A 12,090-nucleotide genomic window follows, 5' to 3' on the forward strand; every position below is an offset into this window, starting at 1 on the left:
AAAAGAAATACAAGATATATTAAAAAAGCTACCAAACAATAAAACGCCTGGAGAGGATGGACTCCCAATAGAATTCTATAAAACATTTAAAGAGTTATTAATTCCTCCTCTCCTGGAAGTAATGAACCAGATAGAAGAAACACAAAACTTGCCAGATTCATGTAAAACAGCAATAATTACAGTAATACCAAAGACGCAGAAAGATCCACTAACACCAGCATCATATAGACCAATATCTCTACTTAATTCAGATTATAAAATAATAGCAAAATTATTAGCAAACAGACTGGCCGACTGTGTACCAAAAATAGTAAAACAAGATCAAACTGGATTTTTTAAGAAAAGACGAACAACGGACAATGTCTGTAAGTTCATTAATTTAATCCATGCAGTACAAGGAAATAAGATACCAACAGTGGCTGTTGCTTTTGACGCAGATAAAGCCTTTGACAGGGTAGAATGGAATTATTTATTTAAAGTATTATAGAGGTTCAACCTACCAGAAACATATTAATTGGATTAAAGTATTATATAAGGGACCATTGGCAAAGGTGACAGTAAATGGATATGTATCGAACCAATTTAAATTAAGTAGATCAACTAGGCAAGGATGTCCATAATCTCCCTCACTGTTCGCTTTAGCAATAGAACCCTTGGCAGAACTGATAAAGAACAGAAAATAAAATAAAAGGGATAAAAATAAAGGAGAAGGAGTATAAAATCAGTTTATTTGCAGATGACATCATAGTATACTTAACAGAACCAGAAATATCAATAAAAGAATTACATAAGAAATTGAAGGAATATGGAGTAATATCGGGGTACAAGATCAACGCAAATAAAAGTGAAGCGATGCCAATGAATAATGTGATTATACAGAATTTAAAAAAGGATCACAATTTAAATGGCAAACACAAGCAATCTGATACCTAGGTATTAGATTAGATTAGATAATAATTTAAGACACCTATACAAATTAAATTATCAGCCATTAATGAAGAAATTACAGGATGACTTAGATCAATGGAAAGATTTACCACTAACACTGATAGGAAGGGTAAATTGCATTAAAATGAATATCTTCCCAAGGATTCAATACCTATTTCAATCGTTACCAATTCCCTTAACAGAGATGTTCTTCAATGAACTAAAGAGAATAATAAGGAAATTCTTATGGAAATGGTGGAAACCGAGGATAGCGCTAGATAAATTAACAGAATGGTAGAAACAAGGCGGTGTGCAGCTACCAAACTTTAAAAATTATTATGGAGCAGCACAATTAAGGTATCTATCAGATTTTTATTAAACAAAGGAAAAACCAGATTGAACCAAGATAGAGCTAGATAAAATAGGGGAGAAGGTACCAGAACATATACTTTATAAGTGGGATGAAAAACTGGTCCAATATAGAAGTTCACCAGTACCGCTCCATTTACTCAACATATGGAAGAAGATTCACTTAGAAAGGAAAAAAACAAATTACCTACTACCAAAATTATTATTGACACAAAATCAACTATTTCCTTTTACAATAGATAACCTTTCCTTTAAAGAATGCGAGAGAAAAGGAATTAAAAGAAAATTGTTTTTTGGAAAATAATTTATTAACATTTGAACAAATGAAGTACAAATATGGAATAACTCATGGTATAATGTTTGCATACCATCTTAAAGGATAAATTGGGAAACAGACTGATATTACCAGAAGGAAGCAGCTTTGAATATGTGATTACAGAAACAACGATAATAAAAAGATTTATAACAAACATGTACATCAAGCTGCAAGAGAAGGAAAATGATGAAATAAGCTATAAACCCAAACAGAAGTGGGAAAAAGATTTAAACATAAAGATAAAAAATGAAACATGGGAAAAGTTATGCTCTGGAACTATGAAGAATATAATAAGCACGAGGTTAGGCATGATACAATATAATTGGTTACAAAGGTTATATATCACGCCCCAAAAGCTAAAAAAATGCAATCCAACATTATCAGATAGATGTTTTCGCTGTAAGAAGGAAACGGGAACAACAGTATATGCAATTTGGGCATGTGAGAAAGTGAAAAAGTTTTGGGAAGATCTAAATCAGGTATTAAATGAAATCACAAAAATCAACATACCAAAAAATCCAGAGATCTTTCTTCTAAGTAATATAAGAAGTAAAGAATTAGGCCTCAAACTGGATGAAGCGCAAAAAGATTTATTATGATAGCCTTAGCTGTAGCAAAAAAATATATAATATCAACTTGGAAATCAGAAGAGAGCCTGAGAGTACAGCAATGGTACATGGAAATGAATAAATGTATTCCATTGGAAAAAATAGCATATAATTTAAAAAATAAAGTCACATTGTTTGAATAAATCTGGGAATCGTACATGGAACATAACAGAGAGGGCTTGCCTCAGACCTCCACCCCCTAAAATGATAGAATGAGAAGAAGACAAAATGACTTGATCCAGTGTGTAAATGACACAGTTTTCTTGTTTATTTTCATTGTGTGATGACATTGCTTAATGGTTTTATTGTATTGTATATGTTGAATGTTAAATGGATTTGGAGGGGGGTGGGAAGGGGGGAGGGAAGGTAGGGGGGAAAATAGGGGAGAAAATGCCACTGTGTACATTTAAGAGGGAAATGTTTGTATGTATTTTGATTGATATGATTCACAATGTGAAAAATAAAAAAGATATCCTGATATTAAATACCACAAATTTTTCATTCTACTTAATAGTCCAGGGTATTAGGAACAGTAATTGGAGCAATATTTACCATACTTTTCTAGATGTTGGCAGCAGCTGTCCACTAATCTAGGAACCTGGCGATAAATGGGATTTAGGCTTAGTTTCTTGTCTCTCTGCTTTTCTTTCTTGTTTGGCACCTCCGTGGGGAGTGAAAGTTGCAGTGCTTCCAATAGTCGAGAATGATCATCATCAAGGTCAGTGATGGAATCCACAGACATTCCACCCTGCAGAGAAACAGAATGACAAGCAACAAAATAATCAAGAAAATAACACTTCAAATCCTTGTAACCTTTCCGCTTCCACCTAAGTTATTTTATCAATGAGGTAAGTCTGTGATTCAGTTTTTTTTTTAAATTGTCAGGGATGTGGATGCTTCCTAGGTTGTAGACAAGTGATGGGTACAGGCACAATTCATAAATATTCAATTTATAACTTCTTATAATGCCACTGACACATCAACAAATTTACACATTCTTTGCATACATCAAGGAATGATAGGATCAGAAGTTGCCCACAAATTACTAATTAGAAATCAAACTACCAGACAACACCGTGTTCTAAACCATTTGTCCAGGGAATCTCAACATACAACAAGCAATGAAGGAATTCAGACCATGTGTTTTTTTCCAAATGTAAATTGGAGTCTCATTTCTAATTCCAAAACCCCTCTGTAGTCCATAAACTCAGCAAAGTAGCACCCATTTTTCTGGTACCTAAACTAACCAAATATGGCAAATGGATGGACATATTCATAACTGCATTAGGTATGTGTAAGGTAAAACATCATGAGATGGGAATGTGTAGGGAGTTTCCCGGTACAGGGCAGTAACAAGAAGGGGAGGTGTCCTTGTACTCTTGTAAGGTAAAACATCATGAGATGGGACCGGAGAAGGAGTCACCCAGTACTAAGGAGTAACAGAATGCATCCTTGTACTTACAAGATAAGAGAGACATTGATGGATTGAGAGGCAGGAAGCTAGCAGGGAAAGGATAGCAACAGTTTAAGAGAGACATTGATGGATTGAGAGGCAGGAAGCTAGCAGGGAAAGGATAGCAACAGTTTTAGTCATTGGACAAGTAATGATATGATGATGTTCTAAGCATGTATCCAAGGGTATAAAAAATCACCATTTTGCTGATAACGGCAGAATGCATTCTCCGACTAACTTGGTTGGTCGCAAGTGTTACAATCCGGTAATAAAGAACAAAGAACCCTGATTTCGACTCAGCCTGGTGTTTGTCTCACTCATTCATGAACAAAGCAGACCTAACAGTATGCCAGCTGCCATAAAGGTAAAGGCTAAATAATAAATAATGTACAATCCCACAAACTGTCATCAGGTCTCTTACATACAAAATTAAGTGGGCCAAAATCCATACAGAGTCCAACAGAAGATCTTGAGGCATCGAATAGAAATGATAGGTGACAGAGCTGACGGTGATGATTCAGAAAGTGATACACAGCACTAAAGCCAATTGATTGGTGAGTAGCAACATGTGGGTATATTCCTAATGCTCCTAACCAAGTAAATGTAAAGGTAGGACATTTAAATCACAGTGGTGCATTTATGAAGGAATAAGACTTCTGGCATTATCAGTACCAAATTAGAGTGAGTAACTTGTCCAAGGTAATTAACAGCCTGAGAGCTCAGCCTCTTGCAGTGCAGCTCCTGTTGCAATGTGGGCAATCAGAGAGATTCCCAGTGATCCCTGGAGACCATCAGTGCAGGATACGAGTCCAGCTGCAGCTCCAGGCAGATCACATTACACAACTGGAAGTGCAGATGGACTCATGATTGGGACATCCCATACAATGTTCCTTCTCAATTTTAGTTGTCAGTGTGTGCAAAAATCTTATGCTGTGTAAATTTTTTCTCTCCTGTGACCAACATATGTGCGCACTGAATGTTGATGGATATATAAATTTGAAACTGTTTCAAGATAAATTTTGGCGCAGCCCATCTCTCGTGGCTAATAAAACTGTACTGGAATGTTTTAATATAATACAAGTCTGATTGCATTCTACAAAGTAAAGTGTTTAGTTAAGATTTTATTCTATACTTTGAACTACTTGTCAGTTTGTTGTTCCATGAAACATCAATGAGTATTTTTTATGTCTAAATAAATTAACTAACTAGTTAACAGAAACAGCTAAGAGATTATTTTCAATAAGGATAATTATTAATTACTACATTGTTTTAGGTAACTAATCGTTTGTGCTCATATTAATTTGCAATGTGTGTGTGCACGTGCACAGCTTAGAGAGACCAGTGATCCTGTGACTCTGAGGTGCTTAGTGAGTTGGTCGTACTGTAAGCAATGGCTGCACAGCCAAGGAAGCGATGGGTGACCGCTAGGATGAGTGGTAGGTAGAAGCATAATTTGCAAGTTTACAGGTGGCATGGAAATTGATGATGTTGAACATGAGGAGGATAGTCATGGTCTACAAAATAATGAGGTGATATTTAACCTTTATGCAGAAGTATCAGCTCAGCAAATTGTGTTGAAACTTCTGAAAGATCACAAATCAGCTGTTTTGCACCAAGGCCAGAGTTAGTGGCGGCTCCCTCCACCTTTCATTGTCCTTGCCAAATTCCTGATGGAGTCTGGCCATTGAACGTGGGATCTTAGCAGTTCACTGTTGGTCTCATCATTGCACAACTGCCATGTTACCTGTCATCCACTCTATAGGCTTTGATGACAAATTCCCCAAAATATCATGGGCTGCACTAGTGTGGGAAAATAGCATTAATAAAATTGTTTTCAGCTCCCACAATCACAATTAATTTCCAATCCAGACAGGGAGTTTTATTTCTTTTTAAATTCCATTTCTTAACACTGAGATTTATCACTGAGATATGGTGGAAAAAGTACACCAGCTCCTGACCAGCATCTTTAATTTCAGAGTGGGGGGAGGGGGGGATGTAAAGTATTCAAACGTAGAAGTGCCAATTCTCTCTAATATAGAAATTGGGCAAAAGTAAAGAGGTTGTGGAAAGTGACCAGGAGATTCATTAGAGAGAGGGTGCAGTTGTGGTCAGGCACGGTGTGAATCACAGTTTTAAAGTGGATGTGAAGGAACAGCTATAGAGATATTTACTGTACTAACCATGACCAGTGCATCATGGAATCTGAGCCATAATGTGAAGGACTAGAAGGTGTTACATCCTAAATCAATCAACATTCAATAATTGTTGCACTCTCAATCCATAGCTCGTTTCTGCTGTTCCTTCATTTTAATGTGATCAGATATGTGCCTCATAGTGAGATGATTTGAAAACAAAAAAAATACAGCACATTTTACAAAATCATTGGAAAACAACCTGCTGGATAACACACAAGGTTGAGCAGCATCAGTGAGAGAAAAAGAATGGTCATCGTTTCGAGGCAGAACCCTCTATCAAGACTTGTGTCCTAATGGAGGGTTCTGACCCAAAATGTCAGCCATTCTTTTTTTCCCCACTGATGCTGCTATGCCAGCGGGTTGTTTTTTCGCCCCAGATTCCAGTGTCTGCAGTCTCTTGTGCCTCCAAACAACTTTCCAAAATTTCAGTCTTCTCCATTAAGCTTTGCCTTGCCAAGTGATAATTCCTAACTCCAACAGTCTGGATTGAGAATGCAACATTGTTTACAGTAGTGGGACAGTCTCAGTCGAGGGGTCATAATTTCAAGACAATGGGCCCTTTATTCAAAACCCAAGAACATGGAAATTTCTTCTCCACAATTCTCCTTCACCAAGAAGCAGCAATAGTGTTTTGTGAATAGTTCTGAAGTGTTAGAGTGGAGGGATAATAGAGTAGAATGGTGGTAGAGTGTGAAAGGCAAGATCTGCTCAGAACAGCTCACAAAATATCACCACATTTCAGCATCATTTTTCCCAAGAGAAGGACCTTGGAGAAAACCCCATAGATAACCATCTGGAGCAGGATAGATAGACAAGATTCCTATAAAGGCATAAGGGATGGTTTTATTCATTAAGCAAGACATACAATTTAAGACATAGGTGAGGGATTCCATAGTTAGGGGACAGATAAAAGGTTCTGTGGAAGGGGTCAAGAATTCCAGATGGTACGTTGCCTCCCTGGTGCCAGGGTCCGAGATATCTCAGATTGAGTTCATGGCATTCTTAGGAGGGAGGGTGAGCAGCCAGATTTTGTGGCCCATATAGCGACCAATAATGTGGGGAGGAAGGGTGAGGAAATTTTGCAAGGAGAGTTCAGGGAGCTAGGCACTAGGTTGAAGGACAGGACCTCTAGGGTGTGATCTCAGGATTGCTACCCATGCCACATGCCAGTGAAAGTTATTACCATACTCATGGAGTTGTAGAGAATTGGAAGAGCAACTCCGTAGAGGGATTACAGACAGCTACAGGAAACACAAGATGATGATAGTAGTAGATTTTAACTTTCCATATATTGACTGGGACTCCCAAACTGTAAAAGGGCTGGATGGCTTGGAGTTTATCAAATGTGTTGAGTATATAGATGTACCAACTGGAGAGAGTGCAATACTGGATCTCCTATTAGGGAACAAGACAGGACAGGGGGCAGATGTATGTGTATGGGGAACATTTTGGGTCAACTGATCATAATGCCATCAGTTTCAAGTTAATTATGGAGAAGGACAGGTCTGGGCCTTGAGTTGACATTCTAAATTGGAGAAAGGCCAACTTTAAGGAAATGAGAATGAATCTAGAATGCATGGATTGGGGTGTTATTTTTGGGCAAGGATGTGTGAGGTAATTATAAGACCTTCATAAGGTGAAATTTTGAGAGTACAGAGTTTATAAGTTCCTATCAGGATTAAAGGCAGGGTTAGCATGCACAAGGGACCTAGGTTTTCAAGGGATATTTGGGATCTGGTTCAGAAGAAGAGAGAGATGTATAGCAGGTATAGGCAACATATTGCAAATGAACTACTTGAGTATAAAAATGCAAGAAAAACCTCAAGAAAGAAATCAGGAGGCAAAAGCAAGACAGGAGGTTGCTTTGGCAGAAAGCGTGAAGGTAAATCCTAAGGATTTCTACAGGCATATTAAGAGCAAAAGGATAGTAAGGAACAAAATTGGTCCACTTGAAGACAGAGTGGCCAGCTTTGTATGGGGCCAAAAGAGAATTGGGTAGATCTTAAATTTTTTTTGCAGCAACATTCACTCAGGAAACTAGCACAGAATTGAGGAAAGTAAGGAAAACAAGCAGCAAAGTCATGGAACCTATACAGATTAGAGGAGGTGCTTGCTGTCTTAAAGCAAATAAGGGAGGATAAATCCCCAGAGCCCGACAAGATATTCCCTCAGACCTTGAGGGAGGCTAGTGTAAAAATTGCAGGGGCTCTGGCATAAATGTTTAAAATGTTCTTAGCCACAGGTGAGGTACTAGAGGATTAAAGGATTGTTCTGTTGTATTAAAAAGGCTCCACAAGTAACCTTGGAAATTATCAACCTGTGAGGCTGACGTAAATTATTGAAAGGTGTTCTCAGTGATTGGATGTACAATTATTTGGATACCCAAAAATTGATTAGGGATAGTCAACATGGCTCTGTGTGTTTAACTAATCTTAAGGGTTTTTCAAGGACATTACCAGGAAAGTTGATGAAGGATGTTGTCAATGTGAACTTTAGTAAGGGTTTGCCAAAGTTCCACATGGGAAGTTAGTCAGGCAGGTTCAGATGCTCAGTATTCATGTTGAAGTTGTAAACTGGATGGATGTGAGAAGCCAGAGGGTGGTGGTGGATGATTGCTTCTCAGAGATGAGGCCTGCGACTAAGGTGTGCCTCAGAGATGGGTGCTGGAACAATTGTTATTTCTCATCTATTTCAATGATCTGGATGATAATGCAATTAAATTGAATCAGGAAGTTTGCAGGTGACACTAAAACTGGAGGCACTGTGGACAGTGAAAGTTTTCAAAGCTTGGAGAGGGATCTGAACCAGCTGGAAAAATGGGATGAAAAATGGCAGATGGAATTTAATGCAAACAAGGATGAGGTGTTGCATTTTGGAAGGACAACCAAGAAAGGACATACATGGTAAATGATGGTGCACTGAAGAGTGCGGCAGAACAGAGAGGTCTGGGAATACAAATAAATAGTTCCCTGAAAATGGCATCACAGGTAGATAGGGATGTAAAGAGAGCTTTTGGCATATTGGCCTTCATAAATCAAAGTACTGAGCATAGGAGTTGGAATGTTATGGTAAAGTTGTTTCAGATGTTGACATTGGTGAAGCAAAATTTGGAATATTATGTGCAGTTTTGGTCACCTATCTACAGGAAAGATATCAATAAGGTCGAAAGAGTGCAGAGAAAATTTACTAGAATGTTGCCCAGACTTCAAAAACAGAGTTACATAGCAAGGTTAACAAGTTAGGACTTTATTTCTTGGAGAGTAGAAGAATGAGGGGAGATTTAATTGAGGTATTTAAAATTATGAGGATAGACAGAGTAAATATAGGAAGGTTTCCTTTCCACTAAGAGTACATGAGATACGAACCAGAGTATATGGGTTAAGGATGAAAGGGGAAACATTTTGGGGAGCATGAGGGGGAACCTCTTCATATAGAGAGTGGTGGGAGTATAGAATGAGCTGTCAGTTGAAGTGGTGAATGCAGGCTCAATTTTAATATTTAAGAAGAATTTGACAGGTACATGGATGAAAGTGGTATGGAGGTCTATGGACTGGGTGCAAATCAGTGGGAATAGGCAGAAAAATGGTTCAGCACAGAATAGAAGGGCTGAAGGGGCCTTTTTCTGTGCTGAAATGCTCTATGGTTTTAAGAGTATGGAGATTGTATACAACACCATTTAGACCCCAGCTTGACTGATGTGTAGAATTCTGGTCACCACATGTACTGGAGAGGCTGCAGAGATTTATCACGATATTGGCAAGAGAAGAAAACTGTGGCTATGAGCAAAGAATGGGTAAGCTGCATGTTTTTTTTATACTGAATAAGCTGCGGAAGAGATTTAATTCACATGTATAAAATTCTGAGTGGCCTCGATGGAGTAAACAGGAAAAATCAAGTTTCTTCAGCAGAGGGTTCAAATGTACAAAGGTTTAAAGTAACTGAGAGGGTCTGGAGGGGAGAAGAGGAAGAATATTTTCACCCAGTGGGTGGTGGGAGTCCAGAATTCACTGCCTGAAAGGCTGGGAGAATCAGAAAACCTTGTTACATTTAAATAGAACCTGGTTGTACACATAAAGAGCTGTAATCTGCAGGACTAAGCACCTGATGCTGGAAGCTGCGATCAATTTGGGAGCTCTTGCTCTGCCATCACAATTTACAATGGACCAAAGGTCAAGATACTGGATTGCAAAAGTCGTAAGATTCTAAGCTTAATTAATGTTAGAGAAGAATGAATACAAATTGCTCTGTGAAGGAAGAGCGGAAGCTTCTTTTGAATTATATACAAGATATGCCAAAAAGCTTACACGTCTCCGAACTCGTTGCGCAGCTTCAGGAGTATTGGGTGACGCCGGTTCATTTAAAGTTTCTGAGGTTGAGCTGAGAGATGAATTGCTGCTTGAGAGTTCTTTGTTGGGTCTTTTGGATCCAAATGGCAAGTTTGTTGTCACCAGGTCCAAACTGTCTTTCTGCTCCTCCCTCAGAGCATCCTGCTTTTGTTTCTGAGCCCGGTCATTGACAATCACTTGGGACAAGGGCATTGCAAAGGCATGGGGTGCAAATTCTGCTGATGTAAAATGGAATCGATCAGATGGCTTATTTTAAAAGTTACAACAATTTTACTTACCAAACTACTTAAAATAGAAAAATCATGCAGACCTTTTGTGTTGTGTGAGTCACAGCAAACTGCATGTTTTAATTATTAATAAAAATGGAATATATTGTAAGTAACAGGTCAGACAGCATCTGTGGAGAGAGAAGCTGCATTATCCGAGTTCACTCAACAATGCTTGCCTTCCCAGTGATACCCAGACACCCCCAAAAGTGAATAAAGCAAAAGTTGGCATAAAAGATGGTGTTTGCATGCATTTTAATGCAATGGAACAAAGCCAATTAGTTGGCTCAAGAATATTTTTGCTCAGGTTTTCATCTTTGTCAAACCTTTTTTTAAAAATTCATGAGATATCTGGAACTTACACTCAATTATAAAACAATAGTAATAACTCATTCGTACCATGAAGGAACAACACTGATAGTTCACCTGTCATATAAATTGCAATTTAAAAATAAAATGTCATGTAATGTCATAAATCATTGCCTGAAAACGACTTTGAAGTTGGTGAGACTGATGTGAATGTCATTACAATTACTCTTTGGAATTTTGTATTTTTTATGAGTATAAAATTTATAACAAGGATATAAAATTCTATTTCTGCTCCAGAAGGACAACCAAGAAACAATGCATGCATTTAAATGGTCCCTTGTTCCTCATAGCCAATGGTTTATAACCAAGAAAGCAGTTTTGAAATATAATACCATTACAAGGTAAATAAGGCAGAAAACCCTCCTCAGCAAGATATCACAAACACCAATGAGTTGACAGCCAAATAGTTTGTCTGAGGTAAGTTTCTGCTTTAAGGATATTTAGGAGAGATTCCAGTCACTGCTTTGTACCATGCCATGCAGATCAGTAGCAAGGGCAGATAAAGCCTGGTTATAGCATCTAATCTGGAAGAAGTCAAGTTAAAAAGGGCAGCCACTCTCTCCAGTCTGCAGTGGGGTTTCAATCTAAATTATATATCTGAGTCAACGAAACAGAACATAAACCCAAACCCAAGACCAATAACAGTTCTCTCTTATTGCAGAGAAAATATTTTCTTGATGAAAATAAGAACAATATAAACTAAGAGTTTACTTAATGCTTCAATTCAAATTATTTTCCAATTGCCCATACCATAATCAACAAAATTTCAGCAAATTAGGAGGTTCTGTTCTCTACATGACTTTTCTCGACATCCTGTACTTATTATTACAGAAAAAAACATCTTCAAATATGGTGCAAGTCTGAACTCAACCCTTTGTACTGGTTTTCTTATTCACTGGGTACCGTAAACAAGCCCAGCAGCCAAGTAATTGAAACCACAGCACCAATAAATACTGGCATGGATCACAAATAAAATGAGAAAAACAGTGAGAGTATGCATACTAGTAAAGGAATGATATCGGCTGCATTTCCCCATTTGGGGCATAAATGATCCCTTAAGATTTGTTGTTGGAGAAAGCGACTTAGCAGTCAAATAGATATTATAAATACAATTGCTTAAATATTTTTATTTAATGGCAAATTTGACCAAACTGCTGAGTTCCTCAAGCAGATTATTTTTGCTCCAGATTCCAGCATCTGCAATCTCTTGTGTCTAATAGGAAGTGTACCAGGAAAGAAGA

General features: G+C 37.8%; 1 protein-coding gene across 30 annotated transcripts in view; it reads right to left on the bottom strand.

Annotated features, from left to right (window-relative positions):
- LOC138738811 (rho GTPase-activating protein 6-like) overlaps positions 1-12,090 on the bottom strand; it is a 564,699-nt gene that overhangs the window by 85,117 nt on the left and 467,492 nt on the right. For all 30 annotated transcript variants that reach the window (XM_069889798.1, XM_069889786.1, XM_069889795.1 and 27 more), the window contains 2 exons: positions 10,173-10,429; positions 2,773-2,968 (listed from right to left, as the gene is read on the bottom strand). In XM_069889798.1, coding sequence (XP_069745899.1) covers positions 2,773-2,968; positions 10,173-10,429 — 453 coding nt within the window. The remainder of the gene's footprint in view (positions 1-2,772; positions 2,969-10,172; positions 10,430-12,090) is intronic.

The sequence above is a fragment of the Narcine bancroftii genome, chromosome 7 (genome assembly GCF_036971445.1).
Source record: "Narcine bancroftii isolate sNarBan1 chromosome 7, sNarBan1.hap1, whole genome shotgun sequence".
In the NCBI taxonomy this organism is placed as follows: domain Eukaryota; kingdom Metazoa; phylum Chordata; class Chondrichthyes; order Torpediniformes; family Narcinidae; genus Narcine; species Narcine bancroftii.